Here is a 26569-nt window from a genome sequence, read left to right on the forward strand (position 1 = left end):
ATAGATATTTGACATCGTTCTGAGAGCCTCTCTCCCCCGTGAGGTACGGTTAGAAGCATGCACACTTGCCTCTTGCACTGCGGCTCATCATAGACCATGATCCTTTCGTCGTCTGGCCAGATGGGTGGGGCGGTTGACTGTGAAGGTAGTTCACGGTAAGTTACACTCAAGTGCGGTGGAACATGTCGATGATATTATCTGATGGGCTGGCACCGGAGAGAGAGCTGGTGGTTGCTTGTTAGATGTTATGAATGTAGGCACACTTTTCCACCCCTTGGCGATTCGCACCCTTCTTTTCTCAAGAGGCTATACTCTTGAGCCGACATGCTTCCGGTTCAATGGCGTGCTTCTTTCTCATGGGGCCCTAGAAAAGAATTTCTTAGATGACACGAACAGTCATTAGAGCGCTGCTTGAGATGGAAATAATCACATGTTATTGAAGCGATAACAGGTTATGTGTTTTTTTTCATGATATGATGTTGTAATTTTTGTCATGGCTATTTTTGTTGGTGATAACGAACATTATTAAAGCGACAAAATCTGAAAGCATGAAAAAAAAAAGTTTTTAGAAATTTTTCGACATTTTTAAACCATCTTTGTGCAAATGTTACTTAGGTGGATAAGGTAATTAGACCCCAATGGTTACAGATACACTAAAACTGATAATGCAGAAATATATCATGTAAATTTAACATTTCATTAACCATTTTCACAGTTATATTAAGTTATCCAGCCTCATACCTCCTTTCTGCGCCTGTGAGATTAGTTGTAAAACTCTTTATAAGGCAGAAAAAAAATTCCACATGTATTACTCTTTGAAACAAAAAAGCGTTTATCAAGTAACCCCAAAACGATACCAGCCAAAAGTAAAACAGCGCAAACCAACGTTTGTTTTACGAAATACTGGTAGCGCGCCGCAAATAGTTAAGGTTATCTGATTCGCTCATGCTTAGCTTAGCTTAGCTTAGCTTAGTTCTTAGCTTAGTTCTGACTGTACATATCAATGGTTGCTACTCCGTGATGGGTCCGAGCCATTCAAGATGCACAATGAATCAACCGAAGAAACAACTGGGAGTGGTCATTCCTCCTCACTGTGCATCATTCAATGACCCGATTTTTTATAGACCAATAACGGCGCCGGCCACGTCCTTACAGTCAGTAGAGGATATTGTCAGTTTCGCGCAACAACGGCACACCTCAAAATTTTCATTTTGAGATTTTGATTTCAAACGATGCCAAACGCAGTTCAGTTTTATCTCACAAAAATTCGTTTCAAAATTGACAAAATACCTAGAGTTATAAGTAGATTTGTTTTTGCGATTAAAAAGATGCTTAAGAAGATGGTAAAAAAGAGATTTAAACTCATACAACTTGCTCATAATATGTACATAACAGACTCAAATAGGTTGGATGAGTATGGAAAGTTTAAAAATTGAATGTTTTCGTAAAAGCGAAGAAATGATTTTAAACGCAAATTTTTGAACCCGTTTCTCGTGAAACTATAATTTCGGGCTGTGTCAGTGTCGCACGAAACTTACAATACGGAAGGAATGTTAGAATGCAGTCTTTGCTTTGTTAGAGACCGAGTATACCTCTGCATCCCTGCAAAGACCACGGATAGGAGTTTTGTTAGTAGGGTGGGTTTCCGATCAGGATTCATTTTGATAAGTGATATGACCATTTCAATCCATTTGATCAATTGTAACAATATAATAACGATCATTTACCTATAATGTGGGATGAATAAAAATGTGTTTAAATACAATATGAAGAATCAGAATAGGTAAATAACATTTCGGTTGACTTCCAATTCAAATCTGAAACTTTCAAATTTTTTACGAACAACATGCAAAAAAGGAAAATAGCCGAAATATCTGGAGGGTGCATTATGGTTTGCTGAAATTAATTAGATGAGCTTATATGAAACTAATTCATGTCAATAGTGGTTGCTCTGCTGTTCTCTGCGGCTGGAACATGAATTGAAATCAGTTATTACAGTAGATGAAATAGAACAGCGTTTCTCAACCTTTTATTGTTCGCGTACCCCCTGGCGATATTTTCCAAATCAATTGTACTTGGAATATTCTCGCAGAGTAGGAGAGAGTAGAGGTAGATCATGTTGTGTTGTCGTAGTCTAACTGAGGTTTCAAATTGAACTATGGTTTGTTTGATTGCTACAGTCATGTTTTAAAGAGCAAGTTTGAACAACAAATAAAGTATTATAAAAAAAATGTCCGCCGTTACTGATACCCCTAGGGGTACGCGTACCCCAGGTTGAAAACCGCTGGAATAGATGAACTAATAAAAAAAAATTGATTCACTCAATAGTGGTTGCTCTGCTACTTTCTGCGGCTAAAAACATATATTGAAATAAAAATATTACAATGACATTGCAGTGCTAGCTCAGATGTGTCACTTCCCCAACCATTCACAGCATAGAGTCATCTGAACAGATAAAACACACGTTATATTACAAATTTTCACATAAATTCTAACGTAATTTTAATTCCCTAACAAAAATCCTCACGTTCCAATGAAATTTGTTGAAAACGGCCCAAAGAGATATAGGGAAGAGCTTTATTAGTATTCTTCCACAGCTGAAATTATAATGTGCAAGGGTATGATAAAATATGTTACGAAAAAAAATAGTAAGTGAACTATTATAAGAAAATCACAAAATGTCACCGGTGGTTGTTGTGCTGCTTTCTGTGGCTGACGAAATTAATTTAAATAAATAGTCAGTATTTGGAGGAAAATATAACATTATATAGTTCGTACGTAAACAGGCGACAACGATAGCAAACACAGGCACAAGAATTTTTTCTTCAGTTTCAGCCAGGCTCACTGGGAATAGATATCTAAATGGTTCTTGTTATACGACGCAAGAGTTGCCTAATTAATGAAAAAACTGGCAACGCTCCAAGTAATCAAATATGTTGTCAAAGCGCTCAAAAATAGGACATATCATATAACACATTTGTTCAAAAGCTAGAAATATCGAAAAAATAGAGCAAAAGATCCCGGTTAACCGGAATATAAACGTAAGAGAACACATGCTTCTCGCCATTAGTACCTATAGCGAAAAGGCACGAAAAGAAACGGTTATCAAATTCGCTCTCCAACTTCATACGCACACAGCCGCACCAGCGCCTATACACCGACCATCGAGCAAAAAAGGAAAACTTCGCATCGACTTCATCACATCTGCACAGACACACAAATATAGTTCGGAAATAGTGAGCCTGTACGTCAGAGAATCGACAAGGCACCCACCGCTGAGGAAACTGTCACACCAAAATGATCAACGGCAATGCAAAATTATACAGTTCGCCCGTTCTGATGTTGACAGCCGCCCCAACGGCGAGCGCCCCGCCGACTCTCCAACATACAGGTCCTCTATTCGGGAACAACACAAGCTAACAAATCTTTTTTCTTTATACTCAACCAAATAATAATAACAATATATTGTTGGTAATTTTAGTACTTTTTGGAGTCCTAAATCAAAAACTCTTTCCAGTACCACAGTTATTCTTGGTACATGCAAAACATCACCAACACAAATACTTATCCTTTGATCTCCATCTCTCCTACGAGGCATGGTAATATTGCGAGCGGCGTTGCGCTTTCGAGCAGCAGCAAGAGGTTTTGCCACCGCTATAGGTGATTCGTATTACCGTACATAACACACACTAACACCACTACACTATGAAGACGCACATGAATCGTAAAATTTCAACTTTTATTAATGATTATGCGGACTTCGATTTTCACTAAAAGCCACACTTTCACTTCCACCGACATGGTGCACTAATCTCTAAGGTTATCTGATTCGCTCATGCACAGAAAAACTATACGCATTGATAGCTTTTTTATAAACCCACCTGAAGCTCGAAGCGTTCTCTTCAAACGCCACCAAAGATAATTCTAACGCTAGATGCTGCACCAACAGAACAATCGGAAGATAACGTATCAAAGTGTAGCTATTAACGCCATCTAAAATTCACGAAGTGCTATACCGCATTTCTATTTTTGACGTAGAATACGTTTTACGGCAACATATACAGGGACCCAACTTCAATACAGGGATCCAAATTCAAAACCGAAAACATCGAGAGCGTCACGAAAATTGTCCAATTTCAGTCGTTTTAAACTCCAAATGTAAAAAATTTTAACCTGATTGTTCGAACTATTGTACTGTTGAAAATTGTTGAACATTGTCGAAACGGAAATATCGACTTTTGATTGGCCGCTTGCTGCCTTTCCCTAAAAAGGACGACAGAATGGAGTACCTAGTTAACCGGGAAGCCACTCTTTGGGCTATATAAAAGACTGTTTTTCCTCAAGCAAATCAGTTTACTATCAGCAGGCAGCAGCAACGGACATCAACACCGACGGCAGTAGGCGAAGGCAGCGTGGATCAGAAGCGGGCAACAGCGGCGGTGGTAGTGGTTGGCTGCAGGTCTTACCTCTTTCAGTTCGACTTCCCTTCGATCTGAGTTGGACCCCACAAGCGGTAATCCAATTCAGTTATCGTTGGGTGAATACAACCCGAGACTGAAAGAGACTCGCACCGGTTTGGGTTTGAGAAACCACCATCATCTAGCCTATGTATATATAGGGTGTGTGCACATAACGTGTGTGAATATCTATAGCGTGTGTCGCTAGCTATATAAGGTGTGTGGATAGCGTGCGTGGCTTTCTATATAGCGTGTGTGGCTTGTTATATAGCGTGTGTGGCTGGCTAGCGTACGTGGCTTGCTCTATAGCGTGTGTGCCTAGCGTGCGTGGCTTGCTATATAGCGTGTGCATGTCTAGCGTGTCTGTGCATGCCCATAGTGTGTGTGGCTTGCTATATAACGTGTGTGGCTTGCTATATAGCGTGTGTGTATATTTATAGCGAGACAGCTATATAAAGTGTGTGTGTTTATAGCGTGTATGCATGTCTGTAGCGCGTGTGTGCATGTTTATTGCGTGTGTGGCTCGCTATATAGCGTGTGCATGTCTGGCGTGTCTGTGGGTGTCTATAGCGTGTGTGGCTTGCTATATAGCGTGTGCGTGGCTTGCTATATAGCGTGCGTGGCTTGCTATACACTAAGGTCGCTTTTTACGCGATTTTTAACACGGTTTTTTACGCAGCTTTTTACGCGGATTTTGGAATTTACGCGGTTTTTTACGCGGATTCCGGAATTTACGCGGTTTTTTCTACGCGGATTCCGGAATTTTCGCGGTATTTTTGTTTTTTTTTTTTGCGCGGATTTCGGTTTCCCTTAATTCTGAATGAAAAATTAACGCGGTTTTTTTACGCGGATTCCGGAATTTACGCGGGTTTTTTACGCGGATTCCGGAATTTACGCGGTTTTTTACGTGGATTGCGGAATTTACGCGGTTTTTTACGCGGATTCCGGAATTTACGCGGTTTTTTTACGCGGATTCCATAATTTGCGCGGTTTTATTTTACGTGGCATGTATCCCCCGCGTAAAAAACGACTTTAGTATATAGCGTGTATGGCTAGTATTATAGCGATTAAAATTTTCATATATAATTGCAAATAAATCGCCTCATGTTGAATTTAATTATCACAAAATCATTCAGAACTAAATAAAAAATTTGCCATGTTGAAAAAAAAATATTCAGTTGTCAATAAATGGCATTGACAAGCACAATTAACCTTTTTTGACTTCAGCTTAGCCTCAAAGTGTATCTGAAGATTTTTTGAGCTAGTGAGCCTGAATCACATGATTTTTCGCTGAAGTCTTACTATTGACAGCAATCAGTTGTAAAATTATCTACGCTTTCGTGAAATATAGAAAATTGTTATTTGAACTGTTATACTATAGATAGGGGAAACACTGTTTGCTCTCTTCTATAGCCTCTTCGTAGTCACTGCCTGAATAAGATATCTTAGTGCAACTTGATACAAAAGACAGCCTCAAAACAATTCAATTACATTCTTGTTTTTGATACGGCAGCAAGTGAAACCGCATAGCTACACATAGCTTTTGCTGTTGTTCATTGTCGTTACCGGTGCCGGCTTTAGAGGTAAACGTCATTTGGAGCAGAGAGACTATCAAATTAATTAACCCCAGTCGAGTGTATTCCTAAACCTATTCCAAGAAATACATTGACATAAGAAAGGCTGTTGTATTCTACGTTAACTCTGCGCTAGTGTCTTATAAACAACCTCTTCAACTTTTTTTTTTTCAAACTAGTTCAATTTTTGTTGTTTTTTTCTAATTTTTTGCATCGTACTAACATTTCCTAATAAAATACAGGGTGCGACAATAGAGCTGCTACATTGTTTCAACACTCGTTGTAACGATTCACACGACACTGCGTTGGACAACCTCTCGTCATGTATGTGTTACTTTTGTAAACATAATACTGGAATAAAAGTTCTGTATGACATACAGTCAAAAGATATCTGCTGACCGGAGGTACAAAAAAGTGATATGTAGGGGGACGTCGAGCTACCGTGATGACACTGTAATGCTGAGCGTCACCGAGAAGCTGAAAGCTATGGAAGCGGAAAGAAAACGTAAAGAGGAGGAAATGGAAGCCGAGTAATGGAAGCGCTGCAGGAGAAGCAAATACCCCTAGAGTGGACTTACGTGAACGGCAACTGGGCGCCGCCAGGGAATTGAATGAAAAGGAAATGAAGGAAAAACAGATCCTATCCGAAACGGAATTACGGGAAAAGCAGAAGCGCTTTGAGGAAATCTAGGCGATTGAAGTCGTACATCGCGAGACAATCTCCACGCTGGAAAAGTGCATGGGCAAAATAAAAGTCCAGGAAAAATCGAAAAAACGAAGATTCAGAAATCCGAAGCGATCTCCGAAGGAACAAAAACCCTGCAAGCTGACGAAAGAAAATCTCGATCGCCTTTAGAATGTCTACAGTAGAGGCGAAGGTAACACGAAACGACGACGACGAAGAAAAGACGATCGATGAAGAAGGCGTAAGGCAAATCCAGTTTAGGTTTCAAAACGGACAGGAGCACCAGCGTACCGGGCCGAGTAAACCCCAAATTAAGCACCAGAAACGGACTCACGAGAAAAGTTTTCATCTTTACTGAAAAACCGAAAAAGTATCCTCTGTTCTTCGGAGCCTACCAAGCGTCGAATGAAGCTTGTGGCTATTCGAGCGTGAACCTCTGAGAAATCCTAAGGGGTGCTGGGCTATAGTCAGTTTGTGGATAAATTCTCCTTCCCAAATCGGTTCCCAGGGTAATCACAAAGCAGCGACAACTTTATGGCCATCCTGAACTACTGCAAAGTCTTGTTGAGAGGGTTTTTTTTGTTCACACAAATAGTCGAGAGAGTTCGAAAACTGGGTACCCCGGAAACCATCAGGTTGGCCAGTTTTGTTCTCTTTGGGAAAGTTGCAGAGCAGCTCTGTGAGCATTTGGAAGCTGTCGAGCTTACACTGCCCCTAGTAAATTCAATTAAAAACTCCCGGATCGAGAAAGGTACTGTGGCTGCGCTACAAACGGAAGAAAAAGTAGACGACACTGCGAACGTTTACGAATTTCATCTCCATGTGAAAACTCCTTCTGCAAACCCCAAAAAGCTCTATACATCCATAGTGAAGCGAGCGAATCCAACGGACTGAACGATCAAAAATAGCAGAAACCGTGTAAAGCGTGCAAACGAGAGGACTATCGGCTAAAATTCTGTCAAGACTTCGAAAACTTATCGTTTGCAGATTTAGTGAAGAGCGTTAAGAAATGGAAACTGTGCAAGGTCTGCTTGGCTGACCGTCTGGAACTAGGCAGAGTGAAGGAAAAGATAGTTCTCAACTGGACGGTGGACGTTTATCGAATCGAGAAGAACCCCAGGCGGATGAACCTGTAGACTTCTGCTGCTGACGAGGAGAATGCGGAGAAGACTTTACTGCGGTCAGTTTACACTGAGGTCGCTTTTTACGCGTTTTTTTACGCGGGTTTTTTTACGCGGATTCAGGAATTCACGCGGTTTTTTTACGCGGATTCCGGAATTTACGCGTTTTTTTATGCGGTTTTTTACGCGGATTTCGGAATTTATACGGTTTTTTCTACGCGGATTCCGGAATTTACGCGGTATTTTTTTTTGCCCGGATTTCGGTTTCCCTTCACTCGTAATGCAAAATTAACGATGGTTTTTTTACGCGGATTCGGAATTTACGTGGTTTTTTACGCGGATTCCGGAATTTACGCGGTTTTTTACGCGGATTCCGGAATTCACGCATTTTTTTACGCGGATTCCGGAATTTACGCGGTTTTTTTACACGGCACGTATCCCCGCGTGAACTGTTATTCTATGGCGCTGAAGCTGTTAAAGCAGTTAGAAAAAAAGGTGGAACAGTTGCCAGAGTTGTATAGAAACGTTAGGAACCAGGATACGCCGAAGCCACCGAACAAACCTGAATCACGAAGGCCAACTTACGCTGGTTCTTGTTCTTGAAGGAGTACAGATTATCAAAAATACACATGGGGAACTAATTCTACAAAACGAACAGGGATTGGGTTTTCCAATAACGTTTGCACTAGAAAAATGGACAAAAATTGCCGATTTTTCATAGGATTACCTTTACACGCACTAACGAAACCACGCATGCAGCATCAATCATATTATCCCTGAGTCAGCATAAAAAAATTGATAGTTCTATCAGGCGAACACTAACCGTGATGGGGAAAACAGTGAAGCTACCCTGTTCAGAAGTGTGCGAACGGTATCCTGTTGCGTCGAAAAAGGACGTTGTGTGGCAGTTCGTGGACACCGGATACGCCCGTTCTGATATCTATAACATCTTGGCACTATAGGACAACATTCAGAGCATTGAAAAACAGCCCGGTTCCGGACGGCCGACGACGCTCAGTGATAAGAAACTCCAAAGGATGCTGAAGAGGAAGACCGAGGGAAAAGTGGCTACATCGCTGCGTGCGCTCGGCCAGGAGGTCGGTGTAACCGGCCAAACTGTGAAAAAGTGTCTGATGGACATGGACATACATGTCAGGGAGCAGCAGTCCAGTTTACTAGTCTTGGAGATGCAGGCAGCACCTGAATAAGATGGTCAAATCGATTTTCCCGGAAAATCACTACGTGGCATGGATGATGAGACCTGTCTCACCCTGGATGGAAACGACTGGAAGCGCACTTTGTATTTTACTTCCCTCACGAACTGAGTAAGCACCAAGGTGAAGTTTCTTCCACACACCAAGTTCCCCAAGAAGGTGCTGCTGTGGCTGAAAAAAGTTCGATGATGAAGAATTGTGTCAAATAGTTCTAGAATTACAAGGAGTTAATTAATCGCAATGAAATCGCCTTAAGGACATCCAGGGCCGGCTATAGGCGCTGGGAGGCCCGGGGCAAATTTGTTTGTGAGGCCCTCTTTTCTTAAAACATTTAGAGATAACGTTCTGAAAGGTGACGAGCAAAAAAAAGGTCGCCCCAGGACTAGGGGGGCCCTTTGAATCGGGAGGCCCGGGGCATTTGCCCGCTTTGCTCCCCCTCAAATCCGAATCTGAGGACATCCGAATGGCACAGAACCAAAATAAGCGAGTCCTATAGGAGTTCGAGGCGAGGGAAGACGGTGTACCGTTCGGCGTTTAGTCAACAGTAAACAGCAGCTGAACTGCTCCCTTCCAGTTGGTCTTGAGGTACGATGCTGGTCTAACAAGCCAGTCGTCGCATGTTTAAATCTCGCCTGGGAGAGACCGTTAGAGTCAATAGGATCGTGGCGCTAGCCCCGCAAATGTCCTGTTCACTAACGGTTGGCTGAGAAGTCTGTGGCAAATAAACAGAAGGTCAAATTCCAGAAGAAATGCGGTACCTGGGCTTTGCTATGAACTGCTCCAACAGATGATACCCTCACTGGAGAACTCTGCAGACGTCAATTGATGCGTCTAAGCCGGGCATTGAAAAAAAAAATGTTCGCAATCTGAGAATCGGTACGTCAAAGTGATTTTCTTCCATGACAATGACTGGCTTCATGTTGCAAAAGTCATGAAAACTTATATAAAACGCTGGAATGGTGAGTTCTGTATCACCCGCCATTTGCGTCATCCGATTTTAATTTATTGTGACTCAAAATCGAAATTTTTCATCGAAGTGGTATCTCAAATCTAGAAAATCTATAACGAGCGTCTTAGCAGAGTGATTGAGATCAATCAAAGAAATAGTTATCGGTTTCCGTTATACTCTACTAAATTTCTAAAATTTCTAAAATTTAGTAAAGTATAACGGAAACCGATAACTATTTCTTTGATTGAAGTGGTATCTGTTTTTGACGTAGAATTACGTCTCACCGCAACTTTCTGTGATGAGAATGCAAATTGAAATACCGAAAACATCGAAAGCGTCACGAAAATAGTCCAATTTCAAATGCTAATAACTTAGTCTGGTTTACACGGATTTCTTTCATTTTTGCAGCAATCGATTGAAAAATTCGTCCACCGAAATGCAGATAGTTATGATTTCGTAATGGTCACTATTGTACTGTCATAAACTGCAGAGGATGATATCTATAGACCCAAAATCAGCCACAGAAGCCATTTTAAAGTTCAGAATGGTGACTTTCGGTTTCTATAAAACAGTCATAAGTGACCAAATACCACCTGATATTGATACTTCCAGATTCGGTTATTGCCCAGGGACCTAAATCATTATCATTTTACAACACAATTTAGATATTTTCGTAAGCGTGATGATGCGAAAAGGTCAGAAACCGATCGTATATGCCATTTGGATATCCAAGATGGTGACTCCTGGTTTCTGCAAAACAGCCTAAAATTATAAGCCAATATAAGTGTTTCTGGAACCGGAAGGCCGTAAGTCAATACCAGCTACAATTTTGAATCTTTTCAGGGCTACAGTCATTATATTCAGAGGGCTATTTTATTAATGTTGAATAAAAGCTACTGACATAAAAATATTGATACAGAATAGTCTATCGTAATCTTAACGCTAGAGAGGATTATTACTGGAATTAACCGCTTTAGACCATCAAATTTAATAATTCCAATCGAGTGTATTCCCTAATCTTTTGCAAGATATACGTTGTAATTTTTCGTTAACAACGTTCGTTGTCACAACTTCAACTTTTCGCCAGTAAGATAGCAGAAAGTAGTCAAAACGATCGATAACACCTCGAATAATTCCATCATATCAACATTTATCATAATAAACCAATGTAATAAAACGTTATTGATGAATTCCAACCTATAACATACTTTTTATTCGGCCTATGGATATCGTTCTGGAACAAAAGATGGAATCAACGATTTTTTTTTAAAACCTTTGGAAAATATGCTTTCAGCTTTTAGTAAGTTCAATTACTACATATGTTAAATAGTGTTTAAGATGTTTCAGATTTTTGTGTTTATCTTAAATTGTAATTATTTTTGTAAATAAATATTTCTTATTGATAAAAACCCACACAGCACCACTCTAAACTACTGATCGAAATAATACGAAGTTCATTTGATAATAATAATATCATATCACAACACCTGCACTAATCACCGCATTACCAAAAAACTAATCCGGTATCGTTTTGATTCTTCTCTTTTCAGTTGCCACCGTTGAAATCACCACTGCAACTACATCGTCTCAAAACCGGCCTCATCAGCGCCCCAAGACTGAACCAGCTACCGTTAAAAATTACTCAACCCCGCGCACCACCTGCCCTCAGCTATGCACACTGCCACCGGCTAGCAGCTAGCTACGTCTCACGGATCGATTGTCATTGCCACCGGATTGTTACAGTTTTCAATTAAAATTTCATTTTCACTCGCGAACGGATTTACTACTCTGTTGCTGCAATGCCCGCCAAGATACACAAAATGACGGGATTAGGTCAGCCGGCGACCAGCTGTCGGATTATCATCTACTCGACCACGTTGATACTGTTGGTCTTTCTGCGGCAAGTTTACTCGTTCTGTCCGTCGATATGCACGTGCGAGGTAGATCCAACTGCGCGCACGTGGTGCATCGGAGCCGGCCTAGATGTGGTCCCAATTCAGCTTAATCCGGACGTACGTTACATCAATCTGACGGCGAATCATATCACCAACGTTCATTTTACGCTTAGTTTCTACCACAAACTAGAGGTGCTGGACATTTCATTCAACCGGATTGACACGTTGGGGTCCAGAAATTTTGACACCCAGGAGAATCTAAGAATGTTAAACCTTAGTTATAATGCGATTGTGAGCATTCCGAAAGATGCATTCAAAGGTCTGAAACGGTTACAGATCTTAAAGTTGTGCAACAACCGGATAGAAACCATTAATCCAACAGCGTTCAATGAACTGCGAAATCTTATCGAGCTTGACTTTGCCAACAACGCCATTATTTCGCTAGATCATGGAGTTCTTAGGCACTTGTACTCCCTAGAGAAAATAACTTTTCAAAACAACCAGCTGTTGGAGGTACCATTTGAGTATAATCTTGAGTACCTTTCTCGCTTGCAGTCGCTGGACTTATCAGTCAATCTGATAGAATTCATTGCTAACGACAGTTTCGTGAGTCTACGGGAATTACGGGCGCTTCGAATGGGCGGAAATGTTCTAACCGAACTCGACTACGGTGCGTTCCACGGTTTACATGCTCTTCGTGTGTTGGACCTTGCTGACAATAACTTTACAGTAAGTATACCCTGCTGTGTGTCAAAAAAATAGTTTTCCGCCACTACTTTCCTAAGAATCTCTAACAGTAGTGAAAAACAACGGCTTGACATAATTTTCCTGCAGTCAAAACGCAGTGCTCAACCATAACTTACTCTATTTAGCAGTCGCACGAAATACTCATTAAATATTCAAATTCGAACCATTTACATAAATCATTTTCAAATAATTACCCCGTGAATCAGAATATGTGGCTGGCAGGGAACGCGGCACGGATGTGTATACATTGCAGACCCGCAAATGCGCGCACGAAACGCAGCACGCGGAGTAACATCACGCCGAAGGACATAATTTAGCTTTTTGGATCTACCCGGAAACTCTGGCGCATTCCCCACCTTTCTTCACAGTGGGATCCATCATTATGTCCTTGGTAATGCGCGGTTCGGCCAAAGTCCTTTGACAGAGCTATTGTACGTAACTGCCTACTCGTGGTGCAGCCACACAAGTATTTATCTACATGCGACCGTGCCTGCACGGCCTAATGAACATTCCAGAGCAAACAATGGCGGTGCGCGTGGTCCGCGCAGAAGCAATCACTATGGGTTAACGTATGTTGCTTTGACAAGAATTTGGTTTGAAAATAATATGCTGGATTTTTTTTAATACAGCTCAATATTGTGTACACTCAAAAATGTCATAAAACTTATTTTCAAAAAGCACATTGAAAGTATTCAAGCAAAGGACATCAAATATAAAAGATGTTTAAAGCCTCTCATTACCTGAAATTATAAATTTTCAGTTTTTTCCAAGTCGTACCAAATGATCAAATTGTGTTCTGAGTATTTTCTATCTACATGAAACTAATAATATGCTATAGTATTCCAACAAAGAAAACGAACATAACAAATATGATATAGCAAAATGTTTTTTTTTTTTTTTTAAATTGACATTTTTGTCTACTTACAGATGTTACGAAAGGCTAAACAAGTAATTTTGTGCCATTAATATTTTTTTGAATCACGGCATTTTAGTGCCAGAATGGTTTGTCTGATCGGTGTGATGTCTACGGCAACGTTAAAGATAGTAGTTTCAAACTTTTTAAAAAAATATACTCTGATACAAAAAATCATAGGGAAAGATTCAAATATCTCAGAACACTCTTTATTTAATATAATTTCTTTTCACAAATTCTGCATAAATTTAGCTGATGGTTATTGAATCATGGAGAAATAAAAGTAAAGAAGCCCGGATTCAAAAAAATCCTGAGCCAGCAAAGTTGGTTTGAATTGTATGATATCTTCGCATTGTCTTAGATAGTAGGGTAGGGAACATATTCTAAGCAGCTTTGGGAACCGCCTGTGTATTCAGTCGAAATACTCGAAATGTGTTGGGTGAAATTCAAACAATAGTATATCAATCTGTTCTCTATCATTTTCTCTGTCAGAACTTGTTTTCAGATTGCAAAACAAAGTTAGCAAACTTTAACAATTATCAATTAAAGTTACCAATCGAGGGACACTATTCCAACCACCCCGAACCTATTTTAAGCTGTTTCCATCTGTTTTACAGGCGTTTTTTTTTAGCACCTGAAGTGGCTCCTGAATGGCTGCAATATAGGTCGATTTGTGTCGAATGATATTTGTTCACAAATCTCTCTGTGATTAATGGTATTTTTTATATTCGCAAGACAGTTAGACAATAAATGTTTTCGTTTCCATCATTGAAACTGTCGATATTGATCAAAATGCAGGAGTTTGAGGCCTGTTTTCTTCGACTGATTAAAATAGGCGCTATTGCTCAAGTCGTTCCTTACCCTACTTCTATCCTTCTAGACAGTTTTTCTTCCATTCTCTTGATTTTTGCTCACATATTCTCCTATATTTACAAAAACTCACCAGAAATCGTTCGAAATTTTTTATAAACGGCGATTTTAACGCTAAACATCGATCATGGAATAATACTCAAAGTAATTCCAATGGCAAAATTTTTTTCAATGATTGTTCTTCAGGATACTATTTTATTTTGTCTCCGAATAGTCCTACATGCTCTTCTTCTGTAAGAAACCCATCAACAATTGATTTGGTGCTAACAGATCAAAGTCATGTATGTAGTGAATTGATCACACATGCTGATTTTGATTCTGACCATCTTTCAATAACTTTTTCTTTATCACATGAATCAGTTTTAAACCCTATGAGCTCTGTTTTTAATTATAACAAGGCTGATTGGAAAAGATACAAAACTCATATTGAGAGAAATTTTAATAATGAGCTTGATTTGCAAAACGAAGTGAATATTGATTCCGCTTTGGAAGCATTGAAATGTGCAATTGTTGATGCCAGGAATTATTCTGTTCCAAAAGCTCAAGTGAAATTTGATTTAATTTCTTCCCAGAATTTTTTACCTGCAAAAATATTTGAAACTAACTTGAATGAGATTAAATCAAATATTAAAAATTTCAAAAATATGAAAGCACCTGGTGACGATGGAATCTACAATATACTAATCAAACATCTCCCTGAGAGCACAATGGAATTTTTAGTGAAAATTTTAGATTGCTGCTTCAAAATTTCATATTTTCCCAAATTATGGAAAATTGCAAAAATTACTCCAATTTCAAAACCGGAGAAGAACCCAGCTGAAGTTTCAAGTTATCGACCAATCAGTTTGCTTTCTTCAAAAAGTAAACTGTTTGAGAGAATTATTCTTAATAGAATGATGTCACACATCAACGAAAATTAAATTTTTGCAGATGAACAGTTTGGTTTCCGCCATGGGCATTCCACTACTCATCTATGGCTGAGAGTTACTAATTTGATACGAGCTAACAAATCTGAAGGTTATTCCACTGGAGCTGCTATTTTAGACATAGAAAAAGCATTCGACAGTGTGTGGCATAAAGGTATGATTGCGAAATTGCAAACTTTTAATTTTCCAATTTTCCTAATCAAAATTTTAAAAAATTATCTTACCGATCGAACTCTGCAGGTTGTCTATCAGAATTCAAAATCTGATAGATTTCCTGTCAGAGCAGGTGTACCTCAAGGTTCAGTCTTGGGTCCAGTCCTGTACAACATATTTACTTCAGATCTTCCTGATTTGCCTCCAGGATGCACAAAGTCATTGTTCTGCGATGACACAAGCATTTCCGTAAAAGGAAAAAGTCTTCGTGTCATATGCAGTCGATTGCAGAAAAGTTTAGATATTTTTTCTTCCTACTTGCAAAAGTGGAAAATCTCTCCCAATGCTTCTAAAACTCAAACGATAATTTTTCCGCATAAGCCTAGGGCTTCTTTCCTCAAGCCAAACAATAATCACGTTGTCAAGATGAATGGGGTTATTTTAAGTTGGTCTGACAAGGTTAAGTACTTGGGACTAATTTATGATAAAAAACTTATTTTCAAAGAGCACATTGAGAGTATACAAGCCAAGTGTATCAAATATACGAGATTTTTATATCCTCTCATTAACAGGAATTCTAAACTTTGTTTAAAGAACAAAATTTTGATTTACAAACAAATTTTTAGACCAGCAATGCTTTATGCTGTACCGATCTGGTCAAGTTGCTGTTCAACAAGGAAAAAACGCTCTAAAGGATTCAGAGTAAAATTCTGAAAATGATTTTGAAGCGTCCTCCTTGGTTTGGTACACTCGAACTACATAGACTTACTGGTGTTGAACCATTAGAAGCTATGTCAAATAAAATTATTAACAATTTTCGACAAAAATCTTTGCAATCCTCAATTGCTACGATAAGCTCTCTTTATAGCCAATAAGTAAGCAATTAAGATAGTTATAAATTTACTTCCCCTTTTCTGACAAGTAGGTTTAAATCCTTACGAATGATAAGTCCTAACTGCGAAAGCAAACAAATCCTAACAATTAAAATTACAAATTTCTAACAGTGTTGAGAAGTCACCATTTGTGATTGGACACACATACTCATTATTTACTAATATTTATCATAAATACTTAAGCTACTAACAAATCCCCCCTTAAAAAAAATCTAAATTAATCCACCTATCGATCGGACTCAGCCTTTCTCATTCAAACTTATTATTTGTAAAAATAGATTTACACGAACGCTTCAATCCATTATTCACTTTTTGGGTTCTAAAATAATGATGTTGTAATATAAGTATATAATATGAAATTTGACGTAATGTAAATGCTCAATAACGTAATGTAAAAAATCAATAAATATATTGATCAAAGCAGGTATAGTTTAAATAGCCTTTGAATTTCATTTCTTTCCATAACTTTTGAACCACATATCAAATTGTTATAAAGTTTGTTATTTGTAAGTTTGAGAGATGACTCGTTCATATGACACTAGTAATGTTCAAATAAGTCGTGTAATCTTTGAGATAATAGAGTTTCGTTGTTTTATTAACAATTTAATACATAACGGTTGCTTAGTTCGATTATAATCAAAGGAAATGGGAACGTATAGAACAGCCAAACTTTGAAACCACGTGTTAAATCATAATTCATCAGTTAACCCTTAACAAGCCTGATCATCTGATAATACAATTGATCAAATCGGTTGTGTACCTTCTGAGATAATGAAGTTTCGTGATTTTCACAATTCGGTACATTACAGACGAAGTTACAGTTCGATTACAGTAAAATTCAATAGGGTATTATGAGTCAGCTAGACCTTTCATTTGACACTTATTTCGTGAAAATCGGTTCAGCCATCTCTGAGAAAAGTGAGTGAGTTTATGTATTCTTCGGAATATGTTTCTTTTCATAGCTAAATTTCACATTTTTAAACATAACAGGCAAAGTAATAGTCCGATTGCAAAAAAATCAATAGGGTCTTATGGGCTAACTAGACCTTTTATATGACACTGATTTTGTGGAAATCGGTCCAACCATCTCTGAGAAACATTAGTGAAATTAAACAGTCTTCAAAAGACGTTTCTTTTCATAACTTCTGAACCACATGTTCAATCTATATAAAATTCAAAAGTTAAGGGTTTTTAAAATAGTCCGTTCATTTGATACCAATTTTTTGAAATCGGTTGTGTGGTTTCTGAGATATTGATGTTTCGTGATTTTTACATTTTTAAACAAAACCTCTAAAATAAAAATCCAATTACAATGAAATTCAATAAATGAAGAAAAAAAATTAAATTCAATAGGGTCTTATGGGGCAACTAGAACTTTCATTTGCATATAATTTCATTAAAATCGGTCCAGCCATCTCTGAGAAAAGTGAGTGAAAATAAAAATCTGCACACACACACACACACACACCCATGCACATACACACACACACACACACACACACACACACACACACACACACACACATACATAAAATGCTCAGCTCGTCGAACTGAGTCGAGTGATATATGCCATTCGGCCCTTTGGAGTACATTCTTATCTTCGGTTTTGCAAGTGATTGCTGTACCTTTCTAGGAGAAAGGCAAAAAGTTAAAAAAATTCTTAATTAGGAGTGAAATATACGTGCTGAAGAAATAGCGAAATAAAAGAAATGACTTTGAATTTCGTACACTTCAATCACGAGCAGTATCGTTATGTATTAAATTATAAAAACAACGGAAGTCTATTAACTCAAAGATCACACGACTTATTTGAACATATCTAGTGTCATTTGAACAGGTTGTCTCTCAAACTCACAAGTAAGAAATTTATGAAATTTATGCAATTTGATATGTGGTTCAAAAGTTATGAAAAGAAACGAAATTCAAAGACTATTTAAAACTGTAATTGCGTTGATCAAAACAAATGGCCTCAACAAAATTTAAATTTGGTATTGTGCTCAATACTTAATACTTAAAACATGTTCATAAACTACTGAACTTTTAAATATCCTCGCAATGATCAGGTAGCGGAATATATTTCAGGTCCTTTTTTAAAACATTTTGCATGGACGTGTGGCTCATGTTCATTTTACACACCGTGTTTCTGGCCGAATGGGCTGGATTTCGCTGGGAACGTTCCTTCACTGCTTTGATGACCACTGGAGTCCAAAAATCCGTTTTTCCAAGGTTTTCTTGAAACGCTTGATAGTCCTGTAGACCAGATTGTCAATGTTAGTCAATCCTTGCAGGTGCAAGACCCTTTTTTGTTAGGGAATTAGAATTAGGTTGTCCATTGATGTGAACTTTTGTAATAACAAGACCTTTATTTGTTCTCTATTTGAATCCATTGCACTTTTGAGAGGAACTGAAAATTGACTGTATTTATTCCGAATAAACAGTAAACACGTCACTCTTTCAAAACATATTCAGATGTTTGTCATGCTGTAACAGAAAATACAACGCGAGGCACTCGAATACGTGTATCACTTCTATGTCGCTACCCTGTAGACCCTACTGCTTTTCTTTGCCGATCTCTTAACTCTGCCACATACGGGCAATTATAACTGTCTGAAAAGGTATCCTTTCAACTGTGTGTGTTTTTTTTTTGTTCTATAATTTATCGGTAGGGAAGCGTCAGGAAGGGGGATGGGAGGAAGCCTGGGAAGTCCCTCTGACACCGATTGATTAGATTTTACTAAGATTCGAACTCATGTCCAATCGCAAAGCGGACTCTGAAACTTGAGGCTGGGAACTCCGCTTCAAGTTTTTGCCTCACCACTTATTATTTAGAAACTCAAAATACTACGACAAATCTTAAAACAGTTTACAGAAAAAAATCGTAGCAAGAGCGCTACATATCAGATGTTAGGCACACATCGCAGATTTTTATTTATTTTGATTGTAACGATTCGAGATTCGAACATATGTTTTTCCACGTATTTCTATCCTTTTCATGGTAAAATCACTTTGTCATTTAAATGTATAAAATATCTCTAGTACGCATGCTTTTATATAGATTAACATACGTGTATAACGCAAATATGAGAAACGTAGGATTTTTACAGCAAATAGAGAATCACATTTTAAACGCCTTCTTTTTAAAAGTTGAATAAAACATCTCAAATAGCTATAAAGTAATCAGTGTATGTAATTTCACGAGAACTGAGGCGAAAATGTAAATTTGGCTTCGAAACCGCAACCTTCAATGTATCTCAGGTACGTTCCCCTATTTTCATAAGATCCTTACTATTGCGTCCAATTTCTAGCACAGCCCATATAACTACACACGTTTGTGGAAGTTATGTTTTTGACTTTGAGTCTTGATTAGTAATCCAGTGGCGTCAAATGGCATGATCTTGGTGACCAAAAGTAAAGATTAATTACTCACCAAAATCATTCTTTAAAATGTACATTGTTGCGCGTACTGTGTGGCATGTGGTATCATCTTGTTGAAACCACATGTCAACCAAGTTCTTCCTATTAAGGCTATAAAGCTCTCGGATCATGAATCGGTATCGTTCACCGTTAACGGTAAAGTTCCGTCCAAGGTCTTTAAACAAAAACGGCCCAATGATTCCACTAGCCGATAAAGCACTCTGAACTGTTGCAAGTCAATGGCTTAGTGTCCATCAAAGTGAATTTGATGTGAAATAATAGCAACTCTAATTATAATTTCACAAGGTCGATTATGACTACTATAAAATGGCCGCAAAAGACGAGAAGCATTTTACACAGAGCACGAAATTTAATAATAAATTTCAGCGATTTGCAATCTTTGTTCATTTGTAAGTTTGTTTATGATGAAATTTCATACTAAATTGAACAGTTTTGGCTTTGACAGATGACGCTTTGACGCCATTACATACCAGTGCTGCCAACTTGTAAAAACAGCCCGAAAAAACACCTTTCATATTGTTCAACATTCGTTGCGCTTCAATCAACATGGGTCATAACATTAAAATTTCAACGTGTACTGGATTTGAATATTACCTGTAAACTTATTAAAAAAATCATGGCATGACTTTTGTTTCGAATAGGCTAAAATTATTTTCAGAATTTAATAACTAAGCATTAATATAGTTAATAAATTTATAAAATTAATTATTCATAAATAATTAAGCATAAATATAATAATAAATAATATAGTTAATAAATGAATACTACATAACTTGTGCACTGTGACCAACATTCACCAACTGTACCCATGAGTTGTGATGTCGGAGACACCGTTGAAATGGTATAATTAATATGTAATTTATACATTACTAGTACGCATTTGTGCAACAAAATTCAATCGTGGATTCTGCAGCCAAACATTACCGCTTTGCCAACCACTTCTTTCACCCTGTGTATGTCAAATTCGCTTCACGTAATTATTCACTTTCGCCGTTTACTTCCCGTTTCAGGTTGTGCCAACACTGCAATTATCGAAACTCTGCAATCTGACATATTTATCGCTGAGTGGTAATAGCTTCGACTCGTTCCCTGCCGTAGCATTTATGAATCTGTTCCAGCTTCGGCAGCTGCATCTGGACCGGCTTGATCTTCTCGATAGGATAGACGTGAGGTAAGTTTGACTTTTTTTTATTCAATCAACTTCACAATTGCAAATTACCTAGGATTGGCATTTTTGGTAAGCTCAATTGCATTTAGAACGGAATACGTCTCCAAGACTTATATCACTCATCTAAATAGATTATAAGGGTAATAGAATCTTCAGAATGTCAATTTTTTTCTCATGCTAAAAACAATTTTGCTTGGTTTTCTGGTTTTCCGAATCAAGAACCAGTACCAAACCACTTTTTGCACTTCCACTGTGTGTCCAGCACAGCTGCAGAAGAAATTCCTATTGGTTTCTATGCACATTTTCCATCGTGACAATATGTGGTAAGCTAGCTGAAGAAGTAAAAATAAACCCAGGCTTCTAACAGTAGTACGAGAGCCGTGATATATCTCTATTAGTGTCATGACCCAAAGCAACAATCCGAGTTGCATTGTCAACGTTATTGAAAAACCCCAGAAATGTGGCGAACGGTAAAAATGAGCACTCTTCGTGCTGAAAGCAAATAGCATTTGGGTTTAAATTCAATTCTGAAAAAAAAAACGCAGTGAAAGACCGACTTTTATTGGTACCTTGACGACTTTAGTATCTCCTAATTTCACAATCAATGGAAGGTATGGAAGCTTTCCTGTACTTTAATCGATTTAAAATAATTTAAAATTTAACATCCGCTTATGTTTACGAAATAATTAACGCTAATTAACAGAAGTGAAAAAGTAGGTTAAACTAACACCTCTTTTTTCATCCTCTCAACAGAGCCTTCGTCGATAACACCCACCTTCACACCTTGACGCTGGACGACAATCCATCATTCACAACGCTACCGCTACGATTATTTCATGGAAACCCACATTTGGTAGAAATTTCCATGCGCCGTAACGCCCTCGTTCGACTGGAAGCGGTGCAGTTCCCCCTGGACCGACTGCATCGGTTGCGGTTGGCGGGAAACCCGTTAGTATGCAACTGCTCCCTGCTTTGGCTCTGGCGGTTGGTCAGTGAGGGCGATCCGGATGATGAATTTCTGCTCACTTCTGCAGCGCTGACCAGTGCAGGAGCCGCGGTCGACGAAGAACCTTCGTTGCACCCGCTTGTCATTGATCGGGACGAGTTGGGCTGTGATCTGTTGGAAGATGGGAAAAAAATTCGTCGAACTCTGCGGACGATGACCGAATCGGATATGAATTGTCCGACACATGTTGTCACTGTGATCAGTGCCGTCTTCAGCATGCTACTGCTGATGGCCACCGCAGCTAGTGTTCTTTACTTTTTCCGGTTGTCCAAAAGGCGGAAAAAGCTACTCCACAACGGCAAACCAGCTAACGATTTGATTGTGCCACAAAAAGTAGACAAGCTCGAGTTGGAGCGATATTTGGCGCAACAAAGTGCAGCCAGTGAATATCGGCCCCTACGAGGAGGTCCCTGGGAGGTTACACCGATGCTAAAGGACGACCAGTATCAGTATGGCAACACGATACACGAACCGGACCATTACGAAAGCTTCGAATATTATCAGCCAGCACCGACCCGGCAGAGTTCACAGCACAAACGAACGACCCTCGCCAGACCACATATCGTGTACGTATGACTCTAGACCGGCCGGAAGATCCGTAGTAGCAGCAGTAGAAAATGCTTCGGCATCTGTAGCGATGGCGATAGCAAAAGCGTGCGGCCACTTCTCGTTGATAGCGCCGTTTGAGGTTATGTTTTATTTTCTTTCTTCCGAGTGATGAAAGCCAAATCCGGGCATGGATTATACGGCAAGGGAAATGAAATCGTTGTAAAAAAAATTAACATAAATATAAGCACTCCCCCATTCCGCTTTGTGTCGTACGAAAGTATTCGTCAGAAGTGTGTAAATAGGGCAATGTGAATGTGGGATAGCATAATAAACAGGTTACATACACAATACATAGGGTAGAAGTGAGAAACATCATAAAGACATGAATATTTACAGAAGCAAAGGGAAGAATATATTTGATAATAAGCAGATAGCAAAAGCGTATGCTAATAGGAAAGGAAATCTGTATTATTACGGCACACAAGGGATAACCGGAAATGGATAGCTGGGAGTGTGATAACAGGCTTTCGGGAGTTCAACCATCGATTCGAGGAAAAAGTAAAGTGAGTTTTTCTTGTGAAATTACATTCGAGTCGTCGCGTAGTCTTGCTTCAAGGTACGTCTTTATGCCTAAAGGATTGAATTTATTGGAGCCTTTCATTTGTTCGAGAAAGTATCAACACGAAAATAATAATCTTGAATTGTAATGAATAACGAAACAAAAACTTAAGAGCTTTGATGACTTTAATTCATATCGCATTTATGGTTATTCTCTATGAATTAAAGGCGTTTTGTGTTTGACTGATTCGAGTCACCAATTGAATTTACTTTTGAGAAATGATAACAACTCTTGAAAAAATGGTACTTTGATAATGATTAAATCCTATGCATTCTATCGATTTTAACTTCATTTTTGTTATTTCAGGAACTTGAAAAATGTTTCTTGTCTTTAATGAAAAACTCAATGGAATTAAAATTTGAAAAAAAAATGCTACATCGAGTGATCTAGAGACATTGTCACTAATAGCCATGCGACTCCATAACAATGTAAAATAAGAACGTATATTGTTGCTAGGTTCCTATATTGAAAACATTCAGACCACAACATGAATGAAGCTACACGTTGTTTGACTTTTGTATTCTGTTTTAGATTACCCCCTTCATAGTTTTTCCTCCGTTGCATGTTCTAGACAGTTCCGACAAATTCTGCTATGATTTCTGGCAATTGTTCGTACAGAATATAATTTTTCATGCTCGACATTTTGTTCCTGAATTTAGGGATTTACAGTACGGCTTCTAATTCTGGATCTTGACAAATCTTGCATAGTAAAATGATTTCACAACCTTTGCAATATCTATGTAAATTTCTTAAATAACTGCTGATAATTGTTTAAAATCATTTTTCAAAGTTAGACCTACAATAAAACTTGTCGATAATCAGAGAATCACTAGCGTGTAGTAGAATAACTTTCACTGTTAAAACAACTGTTCTAATACTGGCGGGCAATGCGACGCACTTGCTAGAAGAGAGCAGCGAATCGGTTGTATTTTAGGAGCTAGCGAAAAAAACACCGCGGTTAAATCTGGTATATCTCTCTAAAGAGATAACAAACTGGTGTGAGCTTTTTCAGACGAAAGCACAACAGAGCTCACTGCTGTGTCTCTCAGGCAAATATCAAATGAAGAGAGCCTCTAGATAGGAAAGTAGATATGGTTTTTGCTTTTGTTTGCTCTTCAAATGCTTTCGAATTTATCTCAACAACGTGTAACAGCGCATTCATCCTAAAAACATCTCCTCTTACCATAATAATTCATTTCTCCTTTTACCATTTACAAAACTCGAAGTGTATTCCTTTCCTTGACCTTATCAACAGACCCTCGTATTAAAGAAAAGCTTGGTTTGTTCATTGATTTGAACACTAAACACCACAGAACAGCTGCAAAAAGGCAACCACAAATGCGTGATACCATGATTATTATGCTTGCCAGTGAAGACTTTCGAGCCTGTCAATTCCCTGTCCTGGCTGATGTAAGTCCACAATAGCTGAAGGAATAAATGAAAAGATATGAAAATTTCAACGCAAAAGTGCTCTCAAAGGAAATTTCACTAAGATGATATTCCTTCTTCCAAACTGTGACACAAAACCGATTCCACCACCATTCCACCAGCATCGCCCTTCTCGTCCAACCACAAGTTGGGCAAATAATTTCAATAGGAAATCTACCACAATCGTACTCACGCACACGCTCGCGCACACTTGCCGCTTCTAGGATTAAATTCCATTCATTTCTATTTCAATTCAGTACAAAACTTTTTCCCTCTCTGTCTTCTTCTTTCGACAGAATTTTCTACTAGCGTGTTACATACGCATTTCTTTTCTTCATTTCAATTTCGCTACTGTAGCAACATCCACCAGATATAACGGTTATCCTTCCCTGGGGTGTATAGGTGTAAGTACAAAGATTAAGAATGTTGAAAGAAAAACAGCAGCAAATTTCCGCTGCTGCTGTGCGGATGCCGCTTTCTTTGTGCTGCCGTGACATTTTGACAAGACATTCATTGGGAAAAGCCGCCAGGGCAAATAACACATAGCTCTTTTTCACGGAGCCCGCTGGCTTCTTTCTTGTTACGCTTTCACGAACATTGACTTCAAAATTAGTTGTTTTCAATAAAACTGAAGTTTGAATTACGTTCATGTCGTACATAAAGCCTCGAGTTTGGTGAGCTTTCTTATAATAATCGCAAACATCCGCTGGCGTTTCAGTCTGCCCGAAATGAATTTTTAATATCAGCACATGGCACAGTGATTACGAACTAAATAAAATTAATAACAAAACCAATTTTTTCTACAGTATAAACCAGCATCACTGTCAAAATATATTATTCTCTTCAACGAACCCAATTCATAAAAAAGCAAGACGTAGGTATAAAAGAAAACTTCCAGATACTTGCACAGGAAGTAATAAACCTGGTGCTTAAAGCGAGCAACTCTTCCAGCTCCGGATCCGTCAAACGTTATCCTTTGCGCGAAGAAAAAAAAACCAACCCGACCGCGTTATGGACGCAGTATAATAAACTAGATCCAACCACAGCCGTAATGAAATGAACTGGAATTAAAATTAATGGACTCTATACTTTACTGTAAACCGGCGTGTTGCTTGACTAAGGAAAGCGTTTCTTTCACTCTTCGGTTTATATCGTCAAACAAATATCTATAACGAACTGTGCACAGTTTATGCTAAATTTGGTGTACCATCTAAGGATTTTTTTTCTACCAAATTTAATCACGTAATTCTAGATAAAGGCGACGAACACGAAAACAATAATCAAAATACAGTAATTTTACAAATGTACTTCTTCTACCGTAGGTTAAATGCAATTTGGATAATGCTATAATGGAGTTAAACTGTATAATACAAGATAAGTGAGATTATTTCTGCTAGCCTGATAAGAAATAAAAAAATAGAAACTAGGTAACGCGTCTCGAACCAGCTTAATGTTTGATGAATGCAGGATAGAATTGTAAAAAAATCGCATCTTGGAAAGATACAACCAAAATAAGCAATACCAATAGCGAAATTATTGAAGTAAGAGAAATGTATATGAAAAGGTAGCCCAAACACAAATGTAAACCGAAGTATAATGAACCGACCTACCAGCATAGAGAAGCAAGAGCAGCGTTAGCTGTCAGGAAATGAATCAGCGAAAGTATCGATAGAAGCCAGAAGTTTAGCTAAATGAATATTTTGATAATGAAACGAAACGTGCGAAATAAAAACGTAATAAATTCAGTAGACGGTCTTGATCATGATATATATTTTCTTGTTTAACTCGATGACATTGTCCTGTATATTTTTTAGTTGGTTCGACCATTATGGCAAATATTTTGCTCGAAAAAAAATCTTATGATATTTTCTGAAATTATCAGTTTTTATTATGGTGCCGAATCTCGAAATCCTTGTTTGTTTTTTATCTACATATTCTGTGGCCCTGGAATTGAACCAGCCCGTACC

General features: G+C 38.4%; 1 protein-coding gene across 8 annotated transcripts in view; it reads left to right on the plus strand.

Annotated features, from left to right (window-relative positions):
* Positions 1-26347, plus strand: part of LOC129725953 (carboxypeptidase N subunit 2-like) — a 279622-nt gene extending 253275 nt beyond the window's left edge. For all 8 annotated transcript variants that reach the window (XM_055682412.1, XM_055682414.1, XM_055682415.1 and 5 more), the window contains 3 exons: positions 11551-12624; positions 20843-21003; positions 21754-26347. In XM_055682412.1, the coding sequence (XP_055538387.1) occupies positions 11800-12624; positions 20843-21003; positions 21754-22582 (1815 nt within the window). In that variant the 5' untranslated portion in view covers positions 11551-11799 and the 3' untranslated portion in view covers positions 22583-26347. The remainder of the gene's footprint in view (positions 1-11550; positions 12625-20842; positions 21004-21753) is intronic.
* Positions 26348-26569: the final 222 nt, after the last annotated feature.

Source organism: Wyeomyia smithii, chromosome 2, assembly GCF_029784165.1.
Source record: "Wyeomyia smithii strain HCP4-BCI-WySm-NY-G18 chromosome 2, ASM2978416v1, whole genome shotgun sequence".
Classification (NCBI taxonomy): Eukaryota; Metazoa; Arthropoda; class Insecta; order Diptera; family Culicidae; genus Wyeomyia; species Wyeomyia smithii.